The sequence below is a fragment of the Suricata suricatta genome, chromosome 10 (assembly GCF_006229205.1).
Source record: "Suricata suricatta isolate VVHF042 chromosome 10, meerkat_22Aug2017_6uvM2_HiC, whole genome shotgun sequence".
NCBI classification, from domain to species: Eukaryota; Metazoa; Chordata; class Mammalia; order Carnivora; family Herpestidae; genus Suricata; species Suricata suricatta.
In genome coordinates this window covers 85,989,709-86,015,870 of record NC_043709.1, presented here as the reverse complement: position 1 = coordinate 86,015,870, position 26,162 = coordinate 85,989,709, and the positions used below count along the sequence as shown (strand labels likewise).

The 26,162-nt window shown below is 35.8% G+C and overlaps 1 protein-coding gene and 1 pseudogene across 1 annotated transcript in view; one reads left to right on the top strand and one right to left on the bottom strand.

Annotated features, from left to right (window-relative positions):
• Positions 1-26,162, top strand: part of SLCO1B3 (solute carrier organic anion transporter family member 1B3) — a 58,938-nt gene that overhangs the window by 5,535 nt on the left and 27,241 nt on the right. The window contains exon 2 of the mRNA XM_029954365.1: positions 23,164-23,305. Coding sequence (XP_029810225.1) covers positions 23,164-23,305 — 142 coding nt within the window. The remainder of the gene's footprint in view (positions 1-23,163; positions 23,306-26,162) is intronic.
• On the bottom strand, positions 24,015-24,410 carry LOC115304245 (annotated as a pseudogene).

Here is a 26,162-nt window from a genome sequence, read left to right as displayed (position 1 = left end):
AAAGTTTTTGTTTTCTTTTCCCATACATTTCCGGCGTTGAGGTGTTTTCCAAGACTCAGACACATTTGTTAACAAAAAGAGAAAAAAAATGGGAGAGCAGGGAGCCTGTGGGCAGAGAAATGACTCCAGCTGTCAGTGGGAAATGCCTCACTCTCTTCCCTGGTGCCCGTGCCCAATGGGTGCGACAGACTGCTGCTTACTGTATCTAGATTGTCTTTAATATGTATCTGCATTTGCTTTTCCCCTCCCCTCCCCCCGCACTCCACCCCTGCTTATCCAGCAGCTTCCCCATCAATGCACGTTGCCCAGTGGCACACAGCAGAACAGGCCTTAGGTTACTCGAGCCCCTCCCCTGGGCAGCACCAGGCACGTGCCTCCCCTGGTGGGCAGCATCCATCATTTACCATTTGTTGACTCTCTAGTGCCTCAGCATCAAACGGGGTGTATACCCAGTATGCCTCACATAGTCTTTCATCGTGGTCTCCGGGAGACTCCCCAAGTTGCTGAGTGAACAATGATATTTTAGTCATGTTCATGGACTTTTTGACTCCGGCTCAAATTCCCCGAAGGAGAGCCTCTTGGTACCAATGGATGTAAGCCTGTCCTTCTTCTGTGGTGACGTCCCATGTTGGGCATTCTTCAGGGGCAGCAGCTAGAGCCCAGGCAGCAGGATCATTAATCCCCAGGGGCACGTGGTCTTCTAGGTACTGTCATGTTTCCCTCATTATTTTCCTTCTCTCTTCTGTATTAAACAGAGTACAGAGTAACTGTTGGCAATCCTCCCAAGTCGGTTGGTGGGTCTAGAAGAGGGAGGTTATTACATTCCCTCCCATAGAATTTCTACAGATGAGACCACTGGGTCTCCAGGGAGTGATCAGGTTCCCTTCCTGTTTTTGTCATTGGTGGGCCAGTGGAGTCCCTGCAGGTTTCCTGTCAGTGAGACCACTGAGGTTTCTGGGGAGTAATCAGCTCCCCCTTCCACCATTATGGTTAAGCAGGACAGGACAGATTTAGGGCCGAGGCCTTACTAGCTTCTGACGTCAGTTCCAGGTCCTCACCTGCCAAGTCTCCTTGAGTCCAGCAGGAACGGTGGAGTGGGGCTGGCCCGAGGCAACTGAGCTGGAGGAGCTGGAGACTGCAAAAATTCAGGAAGGGTGTGCTTTCTCCTTGTCGATTCCTCGCTCCCTCAATGCCTCACCCATTCTCCCAAACTGGTGGCAACAATAGGCCAGCACGGTTTCACAGTCAGGGAATCAAATATGTTATGGAACCAAGCTGGAACACTGGCAGAAAAACCAAGCGGCACTCGCAGATCTTGGTGGGTTCGAGGTTTACTCAACACGGGTGGGCTCAGAGGAGACAGTTTCTCCAAAGGTCTGAGCCCCAAATACAGGTGGGAAGGGTAATTTATAGTGTCATCTTTTGCATTTGTGACGGTTTTTATGTGTGTGGCAAACAGGAGAGAGGGACCCAGAAGAGGAGTCCCTAAGCTAGGAACAAGATCTTGTTTTAGTCCCATCAGCCATCTAATGGTGCAGAACTTTACTTATTTTCCCAACAGTTGTTAGGTAGAATGTTCTATATATGTTGTTTCAGTTTCATTTGGTTTATAGTATTGTTCAAGTTCTCCATTTCCTTATTGATCTTATATCTTACATAAGATATAAGATATCTTATATCCAGATGTCCTGTCCATTATTTAAAATGAGGTATTAAACGCTTCTACTGTTACTGTATTGCCGTATATTTTTTTGCTCTATTGTATATATTCTGTTCGGTTTTGTCAATGTTTGCTTTATATATTTAGGCACTCTGATGTTGGATATACATATATATAATTTTTCTGTCTTCCTGGTCAATTGACACTTTTATCATTATATAATGTCTTTTTATGTTTCTTGTGACATTTTTACTTAAATTCTATTTTGTCTGACATTAGTGCAACCATTCCTGTTCTCCTTTGGTTATCAATTGTGTGAAATCACTTTTTTCATCACTTCACCTTTTGCCTCTATGTGCCCTTATATCTATAAATGTGTAAATTTTATACATTCAACCACTTTATGTCTTTTGATTGGGGAGCTTAATCCCTTTACAATTAAAGTAATTATTGATAGGAATGATTTACTCTTGTTAACGTATTATTTTCTGTTAGTCTTATAGAAGTATACTTCAAAGATATTTAGGCTTTGGGTCCAGACCACCCCAATAAAGCAACTACCATATAAAGGGAGCCAAATGATTATTTTGGTTTCTTAGTACACACAAAGATAAATTTACACTATAATGAAGTTAAGTGTACAATAGCATTAGGTCACAAAAAAATGTAGATACCTTAATTAAAAAATACTTTATTGCTAAAAAATGCTAAGGAGAAATTTATAATCATTTTACTGGTGAAGGGTCTTGCCTCAAAGTTCATGGCTGTTAAATCATCAGGGTGGTCATTGCTCAAGGTTGGGACAGCTGTGGTAATTTTTCCCCCAATGCTTATTTATTTATTTTGGAAGAGAGAGAGCAGAGAGAGACAGACCGACAGACAGGCTGACTGAGAAAAAATGACCAGGGGAGGAACAGAGAAAGAAGGGAGAAGAGAGAATCCCAAGCAGGTTCTGTGCTGAGAGCCCCAGTAGGTCCTGAACTCATGAATTGTGAGATCATGACCTGAGCTGAAATCAAGAGTCAGACACTTTACTGAGTGAGCCACCTTGTTGCCCTGTGCTGTGGCAAGTTCTTAAACTAAGACACAGTGAAGTTTGCTACATCGATTGACTCTTCCTTTCACAATTTCTCTGTATCATAAAATGCTGTTTGATAGCAGTTCACCCACAGTAGAACTTCTTTCAAAATTAGAGTTAATCCTCTCAACCCCTGTTCCTGCTTTATCAGCTAAATTGATGTAATATTCTAAATTGTTCATTGTCATTTCAACAATCTTAATAGCATCTTCACCAGGAGTAGATTCCATCTCAAGAAACTAACTTTCTTTGTTTATCTATAGGAAGCAACTCCTCTTCCATTAAAGTTTGATCAGGAGATTGCAGCAATTTAGTCAAAGCTTTAGGCTCCACTTCTAAGCCCCGTTCTCTTGCTATTTCTACCATATCTGCAATTATTTTCTCCTGAAGTCTTGAACCTTCAAAGTCATCCATGACAGTGGAAATCAACTTTTTGTATACTACTTTTAATGTTGATATTTTGACTCCTTGCCATGGATCATGATGGTTTCTAATGGCATCAGAATGGTGAATCCTTTCCAGAGGTTTTCAATTAACTTTGCCTAGATCCATCAAAGGAATGACTATCTATGGCAGCTATAGCCTTATTAAATGTATTTGGTAAATAATAAGACTTAAAAGTAGAAATTACTCCTTGATTCATGGACTGCAGAATGGATGTTGTGTTAGCAGGCATGAAACAACATTACAATAATAACATCAAGGATCACTGAACACAGATTACTTTATTAAATATATTAAGAATGAGAAAGTTTGAAATCTTGCAAGAATTATCCAAATGTGACACAGAAACATGAAGTGAGCAAATGCTGATGGAAAAATGGTACTGATAAACTTGCTTGCCACAAACAATTCATTTGTAAAAAGCATAACATTTTCAAAGCACAACAAAGTGAACGCTCAATATAACAAGGTATGCCTGTAGTTCTTTTATCTGTTTTTATTCTGTCCTGTCTTTTCTTGTGTTTTGTTAATTTTTAAAATTGATATACTTTGATTCCTCTCTCTCTCTCTCTCTTTTAAGTTTATTTACTTTGAGAGAGTGCTCAAGTGGGGGAGGGTCAGAGAGGAAGGGAAAGAGAGAATCTTCTGCATAATCAGTGCAAAGCCCAACACTGGGTTCAAATCCAGGAACCATGAGATCATGACCTAACCTGAAATCAAGAGTACACAGCCTAGGACACCCAGGCACTTCTCTTTTTCTTTGTGTAAATTTTATAGGAAGTGTGTGTGTGTGTGTGTGTGTATGTATGTGTGTGTGTGTGTGTGTCTGTGTGTCTGTGTGTGTGTATGTGTGGTTAAATTGGGGTTTACATAAAATATCTATAGTTATATACCATTATGTTTTTTAATTTTTTTTAATGTTTTTTATTTATTTTTGAGAGACAAAGAGACACAGTACGAGCAGGGTAGGGTCACAGAGAGAGGGAGGTACAGAATCTGAAGCAGGCTCCAGGCTCTGAGCTAGTTGTCAGCTCAGAGCCCAACACGGGGCTCAAACCCAGGAACCCTGAGATCATGACCTGAGCCGAAGTTGGACACTCAACCAACTGAGCCACCCAGGCGCCCCTATACCATTATGTTAAATTGATAATAACTTAAGTTTAATAGCATACAAAACTAAAAAATTTAACTCCCTCACACATTTTGTGTTATTGTTGTCACATTTTACATCTATTTATATTGTGTATTTTAAAAAATATTTTAGTTACAATTTTTTCTCTTCTATATTAGAATTATTAGTGGTTTGTTCACCATTATTACAGTAATATGGTATTCTGTGTTTATATATATATATATATATATATATATATATATATATATACACCTTACTGACAGTTTCATATTTTCTTATGCTATCCTGTTGCTGCTTCACATAATTTAATTTAAACTAGAAGAATTCCCTGTAGCATTTCTTGTAAGGGAGGGCTAGTGTTGATTAATTCCCTCAGTTTTTGTCTGGGAAAGTCTTTATCTTTCCTTCATTTTTGAAGGACAGTTTTGCCAGGTATAGTATTCTTGGTTGGCAGTTTTTCCTCTTTCTGTACTTTAAACATATCATCCCATTTCCTTTGGCCCTCAAGGTTTCTCATAAAAATTTGATGTTAATCTTCTTGGGGTTCTCTTGTATGTGACAAGTTGCTTTTCTCTTGATTCTTTAAACATTCTCTCTTTGTTTCTTTTCACAATTTGATTATCATGTGTCTTGGTGTGAATTTCTTTGAAATTAACTTATTTGTGTTTTTGGGCTTCCTAAATCTGGATTTTGTATCCTTCTCCAGATTTGGGAAGTTTTTTTATTATTTCTTTGGATAAACTCTCTGGTACTTTTTCTCTCTTTTCTCCTTCTGAGACTTTCATACATGTATATTGTTCTGCTCGATGATGCCTTCTAAGTCCCTTTCACTTTCCTTGCTCTTTTTCATTCTTTTCTATTTTTATTTTTCTGACTGAATTACCAGGTCATACAACTATATTGAAGGCAGGCAAAAATAATGTAATATAATAGCTGTGTATTATAATAGATTGAGTAATTTAATTGCTGAGGAGGGAAACTAAGATCAATACCAAGAGTACTGAGTCCAAAGCACAAAGATGAAGTTGATGATAAACTTGTGAAGATTTCAGAGAAGAGACCTTTAGTTGTGGGGGGTTTCTCTCCATTCCTTTTAAAGGGAAGTGCCAGTAAATGATTAAGGAATTATATCAAAGTCTGCCGTTTTGGAACTCTAGTACATATTAAAACATTATACTTATATGATTATATTAAAGACATAATTCATGACAGAAAGTCACTTTTTTTGAAGTTTACCTTTTAAAACACTTTTTTAGTATTTATTTATTTTTGAGAGAGAGACATGGTATAAGCAGGGGATGGGCAGAGAGAGAAGGAGATGCAGAGTTTGAAGCAGGATCCGGGCTCTGAACTGTCAGCACAGAGTCTGATGTGGGACTCAAGCCCATGAACTCATGAGCCGTGAGATCAGGACCTGAGCCAAAGTAAGGCAGGTTTGCAACTGTCAGATGGCGACCAGCATCTATTCCCACTCAACCCCCAAACAAGTTCTGCTTCAGCACCGAACCCCAAGGTGCCTGACTGACTGGTATCAGGAGTGACCGGCCTTCTTATGCTAAAAATATGTGAATTGTACCTTATGAAAAAAACTTGGTATAGGAGTTTCTTCTTTTGTGATTATTTTTTTGTTTTAAGAGTTTCTTCTTTTGTGATTATAGGAACAAATGTTTCATTTCCTGAGAAAATCTGTTTTTCTTCCCCTCGAAAAGCAGGCCATTGACCCCTGCTCACAAAAGAACTAACTCTTGCTTTTGCTATGCTAGAAACATTGCCTTGTATTTGAATGCTAAAAATCCCTTCCTTCCCCAAGTGATAAACATCTAGTCACCTACTTCAATCACTGTTGATAAAGGTTATGCATGAGTCTTTTACCAATCTATGTTCTGGTAAATTTTTACATACCAAAGAATTTTTCATCAGAAATCATTGTCTAAGGCAATTGCCACTTCTGTTTTGTACCCCATACATTTTTTCAATAAATAAGGCTGACTCTCGGGTCAGTGTAGAGATGCCTGCCTGGTGACCAGAAAGAAGCTGAGGCTCTCTCACTCCCTTTCGCTGACACTGTCCTTCAGAAAGCCTTGGACCTGCTGGAGTGGACTCCGGCCAAAGTTGGTTGCTTAACTGACTGAGCCACCCAGGCGCCCCAAAGTTCACCTTTTAATAAGGCATTTAAAAATTTGTAAGCAACTAAAGGTAATCACATAGTCAACTGCCAAGATATCACAAAAAGATAGAGATTGTGACAGTGAATACATAAAACTGCCTGAAATGAATCAAGTAAGAAAGATGGAAATACACAGAAATAAAAATGACAATCTGTAGGGGCGCCTGGGTGGCTCAGTTGGTTAAGCATCTGATTCTTGATTTCAGCTCAGGTCATGATCTCACATTTTCTGGGAATGAGCCCAGAGTTAAGCTCTGCACTGACAGCACAGAGCCTGATTGGGATTTTCTCTCACCCTTTTGCCCTGCCTTTACCCTACTTACATGCTCGCTCGCTCTCTCTCTCTCTCTCTCTCTCTCTCTCTCAAAATAAACAAACTAAAAAATGTTTTAGGGGCACCTGAGTGGCTCAGTTGGTTAAGTGGCTGGCTGACTCTTGATTTCAGCTCAGGTCATCTTCTTATGGTTTGTGAGATTGAGCCCCACATTGAGTTGTGAGCTGATAGCACAGGCTTCTCTCTCTCCCCCTCTCTCTGCTTCTTTCCCCACTCACATGCTTGCTTTCTCTCTCTTTCTCCGAAAATAAATAAACTTTAAAAAAAGTTTTTAAAGTGACAAACTGTAAAAACTCCAAGCGGAATTAACCATAAGATGTTTATTTAGCCCAAGTGACTGCTAATGAGAATATAGTTGGTCATAACTAGTTAATAATAGAAAAGGAGAAGGAAATTTCAAAAAATTAAAAAGTAGTTGTCTCAATATATAAAAATTATATAAAGCAATATTAAATAAAAGAAATTTAGATTTAAAAAGACAAAAACCTTTTTTTTAAGCATAAGGTTGATACTTAATACTGCTTAAATCTTTAGGTATGAGATGCACTGCCAAATTTATGCATCAGACAAGTGCTTTATAATTTTTCACTCTATAATACACATATTTCTAACTCAGTGATAGTATATTTTACAGAGCTGGTAGGCAGTGTCTTGATAGTCAACACTATTCCTATTTTCCCCCCACTGCCAAGAACAATTAATATAAACAGAGAGTGTGAATGGAGCAATGTTTCAGAAACAGGTCTTATATTCATAAATAGAGGAAAGGATAAATCAATAATGGGCTTCCAAATTTCATACATGTTTGGTGTACTGACAAACGTTCACAAATACATCCATAAATTCAGGAACATAATCTCCTTTGAAACTGAGAGTACTCCTATGAAATAAGTTAAATATTATATGTTTTCCTTGTATGGATGAGGCAACTGAAGTTCAGTAAATTGTGTAACACTTCCATCTTTGTTACGTTACTAAGTGGAAAAAGGGGCATCTGGATCTAGACTTTCTCATTGCAAAGTACATTCTGTTTTCTTGCATCACATGCACACCAAGTCCATGGATGGTTTTCTTCTTTTGCCAAAAAAAAAAAACCCCCAAAAACAAAAAACAAAAAACAAAACAATGCAGAGAGAAGGAGGTATAAGGAAAAAGAAGGGGGGAAATATGAGATACAGAATCCAGCTATGGAATAAAATGAGGTGAAGAGAGAAAGAATGTATCCAGAGCCTAATTATTCTGAAACACACCAGTAAATTGTCTTCTAATCCTAATTGGAAATAGTATATTAAATTTATAATATTCACATTAAATTCTAAATTAAACTGAAACTAATGGAAGTGGAGAACTAACAACAAAGACATTCACCAAGTATTCTAACTAGAAATTATTTTGTGGGACGGCACAATTTGAAGATAGAGAAAAATAAATTTATTTCATTAAAGCAAATAGCATAATAATTTTACATTACAAATCTTTCTGGTTTAAGATTAATTTAACAGCTGTATACCTTGACCTAAAAGGCAGAAAAAACATTAGATGTAGTTTTCGAGAGATAAAAGCAAAAAAAGATCAAATAATTTATAGATTTCAATGATGAAAATTTTGCATTTCAGTAAAAGATGCTAAAAGAGTGCCTTATATCACTATATTAGCATGGAAAATAAACAAGTTTTGAAACATAAGAACTCTTAAGAATAAAAATGAAAACATTGAAGGATTAATTAAATTTCAGCAAACAATGAGTGTATACACTCATCTTATTTTCCAATCCCCCCAACCATTCCACCACCTACCTTCTCTGGATCTCTCCTTTATAAGATCTTCCCCTAATTTTTAGGTGACTGTGGTTAACCTAAACTCTACTTTCTCATTCTTCAGGTTAAAAAGACTATTGAGTTTCTAAAAGAGTTTTTAGCTTTAAAGGTACTGTGACCTCACTTCAAAGCCATAAGAATGAGAAACTAACCTTAAGCATTTTCTTCTTCTAAGTGTCATCTCCCATCCAGAGTCTGACTGCTTTTGTTTGCCTGCCCCTGTATTCCTCCAGGTGATTTTGTTTTCCCTTTGACTTTATAATTGTTAATGCTGGAGGATCAGTTTAGTGGGAATTTACTGAGCTCCTTTGGAAGTGGAAATGGTTATACATATTTACAAATCACCCTGGCTGCAGCATGAAAAGAATAACAATGAGAAAAGAGTGATGCTGGTTAGAAACGGTGGTAATCTGGGTGAAAGATGATGGTCATTTAAGTAGAAATATAAAGTGAAGTATGTTGAAAAGAAAGAGATTTATAAGGTTACATTTTGAGCTTTAGAGGATTGATTGGGGGTAATCTATAAGAGAGCGGCTTCTGGGCTGGGCAGCAGGTGGAATGTGGTACCCTAGGAAAAAGAGGTGAAAAAGGAAGAAGACAGATCTGTGCATAACAATGAAAAGCCTGAATGGAATTCTAATGTAGGCACTTTGGAAAAGCGATCTAAAATTCAGCAAAAGCAATCTTGTCTCAAGATATAGATTTGGTAATCAGCATCTAGGTGGTAATAAAAACAATGTCAATTGTGGAGTTTTCCTAGAAAGAGTAAGTGGAGTTAAAAAAGAAGAGAGCCTGAAACAAAATCCTGAAATACAAATTGAAAAGTAAGAATATCACCTGCAAGAATACTTAAGAGAAGTGGTGCAAAAAATAAGATTTGATTTGTGCAAATGTAAGCAACTCTCACCTTTTACTGGGAAGGACAGGAGTTTTTTAAAAATAGAATGAAATGGTAGTGGTTCTTTTTAATGGAATTGACAAAGTTTTGTAGACTGGAGCCCACAGCCAAGAAAGAATTCTTAAAGACATCTTTGGTGCAAAAAAGGTGATTTTATTAAAACATGGGGAAAGGCCCTGTGGGCAGGAAAAGCTGCCCTGGGATCAGGACAGGTAACTCATTCTATACCCTCAGTTTGGGAGGGGTTAGGGATAGAGTAAATCTCTAAGATATTTTAGAAGCAAAGTTTCCAGGATCCTAAGAGGGTAGGTGTTGCTAGGGAAGTGCCATTTACTAGCATTTAATAAAATGTCAGTCATGAGACCCTTCAGATGTCTATCAGCCAGCATACATCTTGGGGCAGTAGAGATAAAGGAAGTAGACTTAAAAGATCCTCGAGGTTGGGGTAATGTTAAGCTAAGATTCATTCTCTTGCTCCTACCAGAATGTCATCCTTGAGGCAGCAGAGCTCTAGAGGAAGGTCACTCTGCTGGTTTCAAGGACTTGTCATTGGACTATAGGTAGCAAGGGAATTTAATTTTTTCATTTTCCTTCGCTTTCCACATTACCATGGCAAGCAGCTTTCCTTTGTTCTTATGTGGCCAGAAATGTCCGAGGAATATCACACACATTCCACCTGGGGGTGGGGATATTAGCCTATATTTTGCCCTCAGCTTGCTCCATGCCCCCTCATCAGAGTAAATTTGAAAATGGATTAATTATACAGCTATTCCCTAGTGAATCTGCAAAGGACCTCCAGACAAAACATTCTCTTGAGCACCAAACCTGCCAGAGATGTCTACTCGATGCATGTTTGTTTTTAGGAATCTCAAAGTTGATTTATGACTTCATTGTTTTTAACCCCCAAACCTCTCTTTTTCTCATTCCAAATAACAATAGTTATTTGCTCATAACTAATGTTCATAACATACAGTTATTCAAACTAGAAATAAAATCAGAAAACTCATTTTCGATTGTTCCCACATCTTATTGATTCTCCTCTTAAACTTCAAAGTGTGTCTGTGAGCTTTTGTTTCCTTCTTTCCAACTCATCTTTATTTTCTGAAATCAGCTTTCAAATAAATTTGTTATACATTCATCTTCCACAGGGATACTGGAATTAGCTCTCTAAAATTTAATCTTCTTATGTTACATTTAAAAACACAATTTTGTCTCCCAGTGTTTGCATATTTCTATCTTTGTGTTCCAACTAACAGATACTCTTTTTGTTTTTCAAATGATCTGTGTTCTTTCATTGCTTGGGTTATTCATGTGTTTCCTATGTTGTTTTAAATGTATTTCTTCTTCAATTTCTAAGTTTCTATCATCTCTCTTTTTTAGTTTTTTTAATGTTCGTTTATTTTTTAAGAGAGAAACAGATCATGAGCAGGGGAGGGGCAGTGAGATAGGGAGACACAGAATTTGAAGCGGGCTCCGGGCTCTGAGCTGTCAGCACAGAGCCTAATGAGGGACTCAAACTCACAAACTATGAGATCATGACCTGAGCCGAAGTCCTATGCTTAACTGACTGAGCCACCTGCGTGCCCCAGTTTCTATTATCTCGTAAAGATTTAGTTCACATGTTACCACATCTATAGAAACTTAAACTAGTATAAACAGAATCAATCATCTTTCCTATGTATTCATAACATTATAAATTCATAGTATTCATTATATTATGCTGGAATTATTTATTGTTTTTTGCCCCAGGAAATTACTAGTTCATTTAAGGGCATTGATTCTTGTCTAGTTTTTAGTGCCCTTCTTACTCTGCACCTGTCTCAGCTCCAAGATGTAGCAGAATAATTGCCATATTGGAGTTGCTCAATAAATGTTTGCTGAGTAAATAAATTGAGGTTCAAATGAGTTAGCTGAGTTAATCCTGGCTGTACCTGTGGCAAAGTGGAAACTTGGAACTGTCTTCACTCTTCAGTTCCAGAAGTCTTGCCAAAAACCTAAAGGACTGACTTGCCATGATTGCAGGTAAATATCGCTTGATCTCTTATCTGCATGCCAGTTGCCTCTTTCTATCTGTGATACTTTAAAATCTATTTATTTGTGAACATTTCTTTTTTTTAATAGTTTATTGTCAAATTGGTTTCCATACAATACCCCGTGCTCTTCCCCATGAGTGCCCTCCTCCATCACCACCACCTCTTCCCCCCCTTCCCCTTCAATCCTCAGTTTGTTTTCAGTATTCAATAATCTCTCAGGTTTTGCATCCCTCTCTCTCCCCAACTCTCTTTTCCTCTTCCCCTCCCCCTGGTCCTCCATTAGGTTTCTCCTGTTCTCCTGTTAGACCTATGAGTGCAAACATATGGTATCTGTCCTTCTCCGCCTGACTTATTTCGCTTAGCATGACAACCTCGAGATCTATCCACTTTGCTACAAATGGCCAGATTTCATCCTTTCTCATTGCCGTGTAATACTCCATTGTATATATACCACATCTTCTTGATCCATTCATCAGGTGATGGACATTTAGGCTCTTTCCATGTTTTGGCTATTGTTGACATTGCTGCTATGAACATTGGGGTACAAGTGCTCCTATGCATCAGCACTTCTGTATCCCTTGGGTAAATCCCTAGCAGTGCTATTGCTGGGTCATAAGGGAATTCTATCAATAGTTTTTTGAGGAACCTCCATACTGTTTTCCAGAGCAGCTGCACCAGTTTACATTCCCACCAACAGTGTAGGAGGGCGTCTGTTTCTCCACATCCTCGCCAGCATCTATAGCCTCTTGATTTATTCATTTTAGCCACTCTGACTGGCATGAGGTGGTATCTCAGTGTGATTTTTGATTAGTATTTCTCTGATGGTGAGTGATGTTGAGCATCATTTCATGTGCCTGTAAGCCATCTGGGTATCCTCTTTGGAGAAGTGTCTGTTTATGTCTTCTGCCCATTTCTTCACTGGGTTATCTATAAGGAACTCACCAAACTCCACACCTGAAAAACAAATATTTGTGAACATTTCTATCTCTGTTTTGAAATCTTTAGATCTTAAATTTTCTACCTCATATCACAGGTGTCTACATGGTTTTTTACTCAAGATTTCAGCTTTCTTATTCCTTTTGATTTTTTAAGTTCTAAAAAAATTCATTGTGGCATTCTTTCTCTGAACCTCAGTTCTGCATTAAGAGCAGGGTTAAAAATGCCCATCTTATAGGGTTATAATTATATTAAAAGAAAGCCCATTTAGGGGCACCTGGGTGGCTTAGTCATTTAAATGTCCAACTTCAGCTCAGATCATGATCTCATCATTCATGAGTTCGAGCCCCGGGCTCTGTTTAAACAGCTCAAAGCCTGGAGCCTGCTTTGGATTCTGTCTATGTCTCTCTCTTTCTCTCTCTGCCCCTCCCCTTCTTATGCGCTCTCTCTCTGTCTCTCTCTCTCTCTGTCTCTCTCTCAAAATAAACAAACATTAAAAAATTTAAAAAGGAAGCCTATTTATAAATCTATATTAACTCATTTCATATTCTTCCAAAATCCCAGCTCATTAGAGAGATTCCATGGTGGCTATATATTTCCATCTATTACCTTTTTCCTTTTTGTAAAAGCAATTCAGAATTATACTGTGAGATTTTTACTCTTTAAAGTCCCTCTCTTGAGTTAATTTTCCTTTTAAGACTGGAGAAATGGAGTATACAAAAGTTTCCTCTGAACTTTTAGAAATTCCTTCTTCTACATGACAGTTTATATTTGGTTATACTTACATCTGCTTTAATGATATGTTCTGCTACTTTCTAAAATTTTCTTCTCTTTGATTTCACAAATGAGTGCTTTGATGGTCAGCATTCAAATAAGAGTTCACTTTTATATTTCTTAAATAATCAATACTGTCAGTATGCTCATTTTTGATTTGGCAACACCTGTAACAGTGCATAACATAAAACTATATTTGGCTAAATGATAACAAATCCTGTTTTGATCTAATTGAACTTAAACCTAAAAGCTGGATGATGGTAGTTCACAATGGAAATAAAAACACACTTGTCAGTGCTCTCTGTGTGACTAGCACTTTCTGTGTGCCAAAAATGTCATGTATATTACTTCAATTAATCCTCATTGTTTATTTAGCAAATAATGTTATAATTATTGCCATCTAAGAACTGAGAGAACTAAGAAATGAGAAGTTTCACTACATGTTGACTGTGTACCAGATTTATAATCTGAATTGGAGGAATAATAATTTTTCCAACAACCCAAAAACATTTATTGAGTATTTTCTCATTATATGTCAGGCATCTGAGTTTGATGGAGAGCCTAATGACATTTTTTCTATTTATTCATTAGAAGACAGTCATAACTTGAAGCCTTCCAGTTCTTCATAGCAAACTGAAAATGATAAGGCAAAAGCCCCCTCTTCCTCCCTCCAATTTTAATAAATAGTCTCAAAGGTATTAAAAGCAACTCATAACTCTGCTAAAAAACAAAAAGAGATATATTCTTTCAATCAGAAACCATGAGGGTTTTCTGAAAGGTAAGTAGTAAAAAGAATGAGAAAAAAATCCTTGTCTAAGATTTGTGCGGGAGAAGGAAACTGAAAAGCATGGAAGTAGCTCCAAGGATGCTTCAAAGGCACAAGACACTGGTAAGAGGTCCCAGGGAAAACTGGCAGGTGGTTAGTTAGGGTATCCCATTCAATACGTGAAAACATACATCTTTCCTGGTTTAACATGCCTCTCTTTATCATCAATATACCCCCTCTTAGTAGGATGCACATTCTTACTTTGGGTAATATGGATTTTTTTACAATATCACATCTCCCAGTCTACTAGCACAGATGTCCCATTTATTTGATCTTCTTTGATTTCTTTAGCAATGTTTTGTAGCTTTCAGGGTACAAGGTTTTCACTTCCTTAGTTAAGTTTATTCTTAAATATTTTATTACATTGATGCTATAGTAAATGGTATTCTTTTCTCAATTTTCTTTTCAGATTGATTATTTTCAGTGTATAGAAACACAGCTGATTTTTGAGTGTTAATTTTTTATCTTGTATCTTTGTTGTACTTGTTTATTAGTGCTAATAGCTTTTTTGTGTAGAATTTTTATAGATTCCTACATGTAAGATCATGTAATCTGTGAACAAACAGTAATAAGAATATGTTATATAAATTATAAATAAGTAGTAAGTATAATTATAAATAATATAGTAAGAATAAAATTTTACTTCTTTTCCAATTTACATACCTTTAATTTTTTTCTTGTCTAATTGGTCTGGCTAGACTTTCAAGTGTTGAATAGTAGTGGCTAGAGTCAGCATCCTTGCCTTGTACCTAATCTCAAGGAAAAGTTTTCAATATTTCCCTGTTGAGTATGATGTTGGGTATGGGCTTTTTAATACAGCCTTCATTCTGTTGAGTCCTTCTATTCCTAGTTTGTTGAGTGCTTTTATGAAGAGCTTTTGTGAAATGATTTTTTTGTATCTATCAAGATGATTATGTGGTAATTCTGTGGTTTTATTCTTTATTTTGTTAATGTGATGTATTATATGGAGATTTTCATATGTTGAGACAGACTTGCATTCCAGTTGTAAATTCCCCTTAGTTATGGTGTTTGATCCTTTTAATGTGTTGTTGGATACTACTTACTAGTATTTTGTTGAGAATTTTTATATCAATTTTCATCAGAAATATTGTTCTGAGGTTTTCTCTCCCTGTGATGTCTTTGTCTGGCATTGATATCAGGTAATGCAGCCTCATTTAATGAACTTAGGACCTCTTCAATTCTTTCAAAGCATTTGAGAAGGATTGGCATTAATTCTTTAAATGTTTGGTAGAATTCTCCAGTGAAACCGTCCTGTCTTAGTAGGGAGATTTTTAATTACAGCTTCAATATCCTCACTAGATATACGCCTGTTAAAGAATTTTCATTTCTTCATTATTAAATCCTGGTAGCTTGTTTCTAATAATATCCATTTCTTCTGTGCTACCCAATTTGTTGGCATATAACTGTTACTGCAGTGTCTTATAATTTATTTTATTCCTGTGACATTGTAATGTCTCCTTTTTTATTTCTAATCTTAGCTATTTGAGTGTGCTCTCTTTTTTCAGTTAATCTAAGAGTTTACTGGTTTTGGTGGTTTCTTCGAAATCCAGGTTTTAGTTTCATTGATTTTTTTCTACTGTTTTTCTATTTCCTTTTTCATTTATTGCTCCTCTAATCCTTATTATGTATTTATTTCTGATATCTTTGGGTTTACTTCTTTTTCTAGACTGTTGAGATAGAAGTTTAGGTTGTTGAGTTGAGATCTTCCTTTTTTTTTAATGTTATCATTTATCACTATATACTTTTCCTTTAGTAGTTCTTTTACTACATCCTATATGTTTTGGTATGTTGTGTTTTCATTTTAATTTGTCTCCAGATATTTTCTAAATTCTGTAGTGATTTCTTCTTTGATCTGTTGGTGATTTTGTTTAATTTCCACATATTCATGGATTTTCCTGTTTTTTTCTGCTATTATTTTCTTGTGTCACTCCATGCAGTCAGTGAGAATACATTGTATGACTTCAATTTTATTAAATTTGTTAGTACTGTTTTCTTACTTAACATATGGAATGTCTTGAAAAATGTTTCATGTGCACTTGAGGAGAATGTACATTCTGCTGATAGATGGAGTGTTCTATAAATGTCTAGGTCCAATGAGTCTAATTGGCTTATAGTGTTGTTAAAATCTTCTGTTTCCCTATTGATTTTCTGTCCAGTTTTCTTCTGAAAGTGGGGTATGGAATCTCTTATTCTTACTATGTTTCTATTTCTACTATTCTGCCAGTGTTTGTTTCATGTGTGTGAGTGCCCTAATGTTAGACATGTTTATCATTGTTATGTCTTCCTGATGATTGACCCTTTTCTTGTTATCTAATGTCCCTCTTTGTCTCTTACAACACTTTTTGGCTGATGACTATTTGGTCTGATAAAAGTATGGTCAACCTTTTTCTCTGTAGGTTCTTGTTTGCAGAAAATATTCCTTCTCACCTGTGTGGGCAGCTATAACAAAAGATCATTGACTGGGTGGCTTAAATAATAATAAATTATTTCTCATAGTTTTGGAGGTTGGGAAATTGAAGACCAAGGTATTAGCAGATTAGGTTACTGGCAATGGCTTTTTCCTGATTCACAGATGACTGTTTTTTCATTGTGCCTTCATATTATGGAAAAGGGGCATGACAGCTCCCCTGGGGTCTTTTATAAGGGTGCTAATCCTATTCATGGGGGCTCTGCCCTTATGACATAATAACCTCCCAAAGGCCTCAGTTCTTCATACTATCACTTTGGTGATGATTTTCAAAATGAATTTTGAAGGGACATAAACATCCAGCTTATTACAGACCCTTTCATTTTTAGCCTTTTGGTGTCCTAAATCTAAAGTGAATCTCTTGTATATAGCATATGGTTGAATCTTATATTTTTGATAAATTCAGACAATCTATATCTTTTCATTGATGCACTTAATCAAGATACATTTAAAGTAATTATGGATAGATACTCTACATGGAAAACCTGACAGGCTCCACCAAAAGGCTGCTAGAACTAATACATGAATTCAGCAAAGTATCAGGGTATAAAATCAATGTACAGAAATTGGTTGCATTTTTATACACCAATAATGAAGCAACATAAAGAAAAATAAACTGATCCCATTTACAATTGCACCAAGAACCATAAAATACATAGGAATAAACCTAACTAAAGATGTTAAAGATCTGTATGCTGAAAGCTATAGAGAGCTTATGAAAAAAATTAACACAGAAATGGAAAAACATTCCATGCTCATGGATTGGAAGAATAAATATTGTTAAAATGTCAATACCACCCAAAGCAATATACACATTCAATATAATCCTAATCAAAATTGCACCAGCATTCTTCTCAAAGCTAGAGCAAACAATCCTAAAATTTGCATGGAACCACAAAAGACCCCCAACTAGCCAAAGTAATATTGAAGAAGAAAACCAAAGTGGGAGGCATCAAAATCCCAGAATTTAGTCTCTACTACAAAGCTGTAATCATCAAGACAGGATGGTTTTGGCACAAAAACAGACACATAGACCAATGGAATAGAATAGAGAACCAAGAACTGGACACACAAATGTATGGACAACTAATCTTTGACAAGGCAGGAAAGAGTATCCAATGGAAAAAAGACAGTCTTTTTAACAAATGGTGCTGGGAGAACTGGACAGCAACATACAGCAGAATGAAACTAGACCACTTTCTTTCACCATACACAAAAATAAACTAAAAATGGATGAAGGATCTGATATGAGATAAGAAACTATCAAAATCCTAGAGGAGAAAGCAGAAAATAACCTCTTTGATTTCAGTCACAGCAATTTCTTGCTTGACACATCTCTAAAGGCAAGGGAATCAAAAGCAAAAAATGAACTATTGGGACCTCATCAAGATAAAAACTTCTGCTCTGCAAAGGAAACAATCAAGAAAACTAATGGGCAACCAACGAAATGGGAAAAGATAGTTGCAAATGACATATCAGATAAATTTACAAGGAACTTACCAAACTCCACACCTGAAAAACAATCTAGTGAAGAAATGAGCAGAAGACATGAATAGACACTTTTCCAAAAAAGACATCAGATGACCAGTAGACACATGAAACAATGCTCAACATCACACATCATCAAGGAAATACAAATCAAAACCACACTGATCACTGATATACCACCTCACGCCAGTCAGAGTGGCTGAAAGGAACAAATCAGGAGACTATAGATATAGGCGAGAATATGGAGAAATGGGCACTCTCTTGCGTTGTTGGTGGGAATGCAAACTGATGTAGCTGCTCTGGAAAACAGTGTGGAGGTTCCTCAAAAAGTTAAAAATAGAACTACCCTATGACCTAGCAATAGCACTGCCCAAGGGATACAGGAGTGCTGATACATAGGGGCACATGTACCCCAGTGTTTATAGCAGCAGTTTTAACAATAGCCAAATTATTGAAAGAGTGTAAATGTCCATCAACTGATGAATGGATCAAGAAGATGTGGCTTATATATACAATGGAATACTACTTGGCAATAAGAAAGAATGAAATCTAACCATTTGCAGCAATATGAATGGAACTGGAGGATATTGTGCTAAGTGAAATAAGTTAGTCAGAGAAAGACAGATACCATCTGTTTTCACTCATATGTGGATCTTGAGAAACTTAACAGAGGATCATGGGGGTGGGGGGAATATTACAGAAAGGGAGGAAGGCAAACCATAAGAGACTCTTAAATACTGAGAACAAACAGGGTTGATGGGGGGGTAGAGGAAAGGGGAAAGTATGTGATGGGCGTTCAGGAGGGCACTTGTTGGGATGAGCACTGGGTGTTGTATGGATACCAATTTGACAATAAATCATTTTTAAAAGATAATAATCATGGATAGAAAAACTACTGCCATTTTGTTAGTTGTTTTCTTTATTTCTTAATTTTTTGTCCTCATTTTCTCTCTTGCTCACTCTTTCTTTCTTTCTTTGTAATGATGTGTTTTGCTTCTCTTCTCATTTCCCTTTATGTGTACTCTATAGACATGTTCTTTGTGGGTATCATTGCAATTACATTAAACAAGTTAAGGTTATGGAGACCAATTTGACAATAAACTAAAAAATTAAAAAAAATTTAAAAATTTAAAAAATCAAGTTAAGGTCGTAACCATCTATTTTAAACAGAAAAACTAAACTTCAGTTGTATAATTAAACTCTACACATTTGTATATTTGCCTCCATCCCACTTTGTTGTTAATGACACGTTTGCCCTTTTTGTGTTGCATGTCCATTAACGTAGATTTACAATGCTTTTAAAAATCTGAATTAGATATAAGTGCTTTACTCACCTACATTACAATAATACAGGATTTTATATTTCCTTTACTAGGGAATCTTATATTTGGTATAGTTTGTTTTACTATTCAACATTCATTTCAGCAGGTAGAACCTTCAATGTTTCTTGTAGGGCAGATCAAATGCTGATGAATTCCCTAACCTTTGCCTTATCTGGGAAACTTCTCCTTGCTTTTATAGGACAGTTTTGCCAGATATAGTATTCTCAGTTGGCAGTCTTTTTCTTTCAATATTTTGAATATTGTATTCTGGTTTTTTCTAGCATGAAAGGTTGTTTGCTGAAAAAAAATCTGATGATAATCTAATGGGGATTCCCTTAAGTGTGATGAGTCACTTTTCTCCTCTTGCTTTCAACGTTTTCCTTTTGTCTATGACTTTTGACGATTTGATGTGTCTTGGTGTAAGTCTCATTATATTTATCCTAGATGAACTTCTTTGAATTCCTCAAATATGTATGGACATTTCTCCACTTAGATTTGGAAAACTTGGGTCTGTCATTATCAAATAATTTTTCTGCCTCTTTCTCTTTCTTCTGGTATTCTCAAAATGCATACACTCTTCGGTTTAATGGTAGTGTCCCATAGGTTCTTTATATTCTTCATTTTTTTTCATTCATTTTCCCCCCTTGGGGCCAGTCTTTGAGTTGTTGATTCTTTTTCTGTGTAGTCAAGTTTAATTTTGAATTCCTCTAGTGAAGTTTTCAATTTAGGTAGTATTTTCTTCAGTTCTAGAACTTCTCTTTGGTTCTTTTTCCTAGTTTCTATTTCTTCATTAATAATCTCACTTTGTTTATGCATTGTTTTTCTGATTTCATTTAGAGGTATATCTAATGTGTCTTTTGATCCATTGAATATCCTTTTGATGGTAAATTTGAATTCATTTTCTGGCAATATATATATCTCCATTTCTTTAGGAACAATTTCTGGAGATTTAATTTCTTCCTTTAAATGTGTTGTGGTCCCCTGTTTCTTTAAATGTCATTATTTCTTGGAATTTTGGCGTTTGAAGAATCAGCCAATTCTTTGTGGTTTTGTACAGGGATAAGTTTCACTACTTAGCCACACTAGAGATTTTGTAGACCTCTCAAGTTTTTTCTGGGTGTGTTTCCTCCCTAGGCTATTTGAAGTTTGCTAGTGTCTACTCAGAAGTTCTTTCTAGTGTCTGAGATACTACAGCCTCCCTGGTTTAGTATTATAGTACTGGCTCTCCACCTAGTGTTTATCCATGGTACTACATGATTCTGGTGCATAGCTTATTGTTCCATGAACCTCAAATCTGGCCATCCACTCTTGTCAGTACTCCAATACAAACTGGTCCTTCAGCAGCCCCCCTGCAAGTCAGAATATTGGACATAATTTCTATTCCTCTCAGTCCCCATAGAGAATATAGGAGTTGGGAGTTTTGTTCCAATTGGCAAGAAAGTTGGAAGTGTCACAGATTTTCCTACTGGACTTGCATGGTTGGCTTTACTCAGTCTAGGATGAAAGAACATTTTAAGTATTTCTGGATTTCTTGTAGAGATATTTGTTCAGATGTTGCTGTTAAATCTATGTATCCATGGGGAATGTGGGTTTGGGGCTCCTATGTTGTCACCTTGCTGACATCATTCCCATCTACATTCCTTAATTTCTGATGTCAGTAACATGATATTTTGGGGAAATGATTAGAAACTGAAAATTGTCATTTCTGTTTTATAATGTAAAGACAGTAAATGATTCTACAAGATGTCATAATTGGCATTCCTTGGAGAAAATATTCATAAAATTTTGTCTAATCCCACTGGACAAATTTAATACCTTTGTCCTGTGAGTCTTGTTCCCTTTACCAACTTAATAAAACTGGTTTTTATATCCTTCCAGTTTTGTGTTTCATTCTTACATGACTTCCTATATCTTACATAAGAACTCTTAATTATTTCTAATAAGTTGTAGCATTTACAACTTTTCTGAAGTCTTTTCAACTTTATTGAAAGTTCCAGATGTAGGATGGAAAGTAGACACATCTTTCCAGCCATGGAATGGCTGTATTGGGCCTTTTATCTCTTTTTCCAAGCATGACCTCATTCAAGACACATACTAGGTTCTAGTTAGAAGATCAACATATTTTTTAGCACCTTTGTTGGTACTATTCTAAGACCTGGGGATACAGCAGTGGACAAAACAGATCAAAAAAAATTAGTCCCATCATGCTGAAAGTTATAGTCCAGTGAGGGCAATGTACATTAAACAAACAAATAAAAAATGAGGAGAAAATGGCATAATTTTAAATAGGTTGATCAAAGTAACCTCACTGTAAAAGTTTCATTGAGCAAATACCTCAAGGATGTGAGGGAGTGAGTGATAAGGACATAATTATGGAGAAGAAGAGCTTTTCTTGCAGGAAGAAAAGCAAGAACAAATAACCTGAGGCAAAATAATAAACCTGGGGTGCTCAAGGTACAACAAGAAGACTAGTGAGGATGGAGAGGAATGAACAAGAAGTAGAGTAATAGAAGATGAGATCAGAAAGGTAAAAGGGAATATTTGTGGAAAAGAGATAGTCAGAGGGGAAGACAGATCATTTAGGGTCTTGTAGTCCATTAAAAAAAACTCGATATCACTAAGTGAGATGGGAAAACAGAGAGTGGTGGCATGATCTTATTTTTATTTTGAAAGAATTTTTGTAGCTACTGTGTTGAGAGGGGTGATGAGAGGAGAAGCAGAAAGATCTAATAGGAGACAAATATGATCCAGGCTGGACATGATGGTGGCTACCCCCAGTGGTGTAGGAGGTGATGAGAAAGACCTGTCTGAATCAGCCTGGGTTGCTGTAAGAATATACTACTGACAAGTGATTTAGACAACAGAAATCTATTTCTCATAGTTCTGGGGGCTGAAAGTCTTGAGATCTGGGTACCAGCATGGTTGGCTTCTGGTCGGAACCCTCTTCCTCGTTTTCAGGTAGTACCTTCTTGTGTCCTCACCAAAGCAGTAAGAGAGAGAGAGAGAAGTAAGGTCTTATAAGGACACTAATCCTATCATGAGGGCTCTACCATTTTGACCTAATTCCCAAGGGACTCATCTCCAAATATTATCATATTAGGTATGGGGGTTTCAACATATGAATTTGGTGGAGACACCAACATACAGTCAATAACAAAATAATATTTTAATTCTAGATGTAAAAGGGATTTATTTATGAGTAAATCAACAAATTTTGATAAAGTGAATTTGAAAATAAAACACCTATAACAACTAGAGTTAAAGTATTTTTTAACATTGAATATACTGCTTTGTTGTTTTAATTTGGATTTATCCAATAATAGTGGTTTTATAAATTTAAAAAAGTTCCATTTCCAGCTGAATTCCTGAAAATGCCACCTTTGAGAATGTCTAGCCACTTCTCTCTCAGTTACCCTATACTGTTCATGGAGGATAAAAGAATGCCTTAACGCCATGGTTATCTTAGATCACCATCTAGCTTCTTAGAAACCTTTAATAATATTAAATTAAAAAATAACAGCCTTGATTGTTCTGCTCTAATTTTCTGATGTTGTAATCAAATTTGAAAACGATGCTTTGTCAGTATAGTGATGGTAATCTTAAAGAACTAAGATGTACGAATTGGTATAGAGGAAAGGTGGGTATGCTTTTTATGATAAAAATAATGTCTTTAAGTAAAGAAGATAAGCCATTTTAATTATATGTATATGTAAGAATTATAGTATTTTTATTGATCATTTTGCCCTTTCTTTCTGCTTTTCCTTAGATGTTCTTAGCAGCCCTGTCACTCAGCTTTATGTGTAAGGCACTAGGTGGAGTCGTTATGAAAAGTTCCATCACTCAGATAGAAAAGAGATTTGACATATCATCTTCTGTTTCTGGCTTAATTGATGGAGGCTTTGAAATTGGTAATTTTTCTTTCTATTTTTATCATTACTTAATAACCAGATTTGCAGAGGTAAAATTGTTCATATAAGCTCTACACCCTTGATTCCTGGAGTAAATTCTATCCCCTCCCCCCATTCCCAGGGGCAATTTGATGATATCTGAATTTTGGTTGTCATAACTGAGGAATTAGAGATTATTATGAGCCTCTAATAGTAGAGGGTATGGGTGCCACTAAAAATCCTACAGTGCACAGGTCAACCCCCACAACAAAGAATTAATCCAGCCTAGAGTGTCAATAATGTAGAGGTTGAGAAACCCTGATTTATACAAACTCATTGCTTGCAGCTAATACTTTGCAGGGCTGTACCTTCTCTCCTTCTCTCAAGATGCCATAGCGCAAAAAAAATTTTTTTTTAAAGATTGGAGAGAGGATTATGATTCTGATGATTTGAGGAAAGACGAACAGCTTTGGAGCAACCTCTGTTAGGTTTCAACTGTTTAACTGGGTATAAAATTTGGGGTGAAAAGTTTTTTTAAAAAACATTGAATGTATTGCTTTGTTGCCTTTAATTCGGATTTCTCTAATAATGAGGTTTTATATAACTATTGGACAATGTTTTATTTTATGAATTCGTAGTTCATTACCTTTGTCCTCTCCCCTTAAGACTTTTTCCATTTTAAATAATATATAAGTTTATTGGATAAATGTTAAAAAGTATTATAAAATGTTCAATTTTCATCAATTTCAAGGTTTATATTGCTCCCGAATTTTGAATGTAACTAAATCTGCTAACACTCACTGAATTAATTCCACTCTGGATTCTAAAGCATCAGTTTATTTTTGCAAATTTTTCTTTGCTGTTTCTAACATTTTCTGTGTTTCTTCTTGAGGATAGCTAGTGAAAATATCACCAATTGGACAAGATATCATTAAGTGGTCATCATCTTGTAAGTGTGATGTCCTTTCTAAATTTTAGAGTTGTCTCTTTCTCATGTTTTATTTCTTCCTTCAGCTCTGTGATTCTGCTTGCATTCTGTGCATGTTTGCTAATCTTTTTGTTGATCTTTAAAAGTAACATTGACATCTTCTGCAGCCCCTTCTTCATACTTCATAGTGCCTACCATCTTGGTCCCTTTTTAGACTTTTTAATGATTTGAGGGAGCTCAAAATTATGTCTGTTGTATTAATTACAAAAATTTTCTACAAGTTTGCTGTTTATCTCTTAAATTAATTTAAAATATATTTAGCTATTGAATATTTTTAAAAATAATTGTATAAAGGAAGACTCACCTATCTTTTTATTATGAATTCTGGTTTTTTTTCTGTTTTTTTTCATGATTAAAAAACTATTGACACCCTGCATCCTTTACTCTTCACCTCTGAGATTTAATGAAACCACCTAGAATTTTTAGTTTTAGATTGTTATTAGCTTTAAATTTTAATTCACTGTGTGTCTCTTTTTATTGAGGAATGGATGCTTAATATTTTTGTTCAACTTTGTAGCTATTTGACAACACTTATGTGGTCATGATTTTAGGTTTTCCTGGTTTCTTTGCTTACCACTGTTAATTGACTCTTATGACTTCAAATCTCATCTTAGTTTTTCCAGATAAAGATCTGGAGTAGATCTTTAAGTAGGTATTTTTTCCCAGAAATAATTGAACACATAACATATTTCCCAAGTCCTTGCTTGTTGGAAAATGTATTTACTCTTATATTCAGGTAATAATTTGGGTATGGAATTAAGTTTTCAAAATCTTTTCTTCACCACATTTAAATATCTACTGCTCTATAATGCCCAGTATTACATATAAGATAATGTCATTGTTATGCACTGATGAGTACCTCTTCTTTATCTCTGAATTTCAGAAATTTTACCAATATATAGCATGACTTTTTTTTTTTATATTACTTAATGCTGAAGAAATATAGAAGTTTGTGTCTGAAGGGTTAGGTCTTCCATTAACTCAGGGAATTTATTTTCTATTTTTAGATGTGTTTCTTCCCCTCTAATTATTTATTTTATTCTGAAAAATATGTATATCATACATATGATAAATATTAAATTTCCTCACAATTTTGTTCCTTTAACTTTTTATGTCTAAAATTCTCTTTTTGGGGGGACACCTGGGTGGCTCAGTCAGTTGAGTGTCTGACTTTGGCTTAGGTCACGACATCATGGTTCATGGGTTCGAGACCCATATCAGACTCTGGCCTGAGGGCTCAGAGCCTGGGGTTGGCTTTGGTTTCTGTTTCCCTCTTCCTCTGTCCCTCCCCCACTTGCACTCTCTCAAAAGTAAATAAACATTAAAATTCTACTTTTTAAAAAAAATTTTATGTTCCATCAATATTCTCTCATACTGTCTTCTATCTTATTAGGTCCCAATATGTACATTTCTCTATACTATTTCTTTTTTAAATTTAATGTTTATATGGGGGAGGGCAGAGAGAGAGAGAGAGAGAGAGGAAGACACAGAATTTGAAGCAAGCTCCAGGTTCTGAGCGGTCAGCACAGAGTGTGATTTGGGGCTCGGACTCACTTGCCATGAGATCATGACACCAACCGAAGTCAGACACTTAACCAACGTAGTCACCCAGACACCCAGTAAAAAAATTACTATTTTTAATTTACAAAAATTCTTTTTTTTTAGCATTTTACTAATCACTTGGTTTATTTTTTTTAATTTTTTTTAATTTTTATTATTTTTTTTACTTTATAAAGTTTCATATATTTTAACATATGCAGTTATTTTCCATCCTTTACAATACAGTAGTTGCAATGACACTCCAAACAGAAAAGCAAAGTAAAAAATCAAAACACCAACTTCTGTTTCATGTAATTAGACTTATACAGAAATTAGAAGGTTAAGTAACAA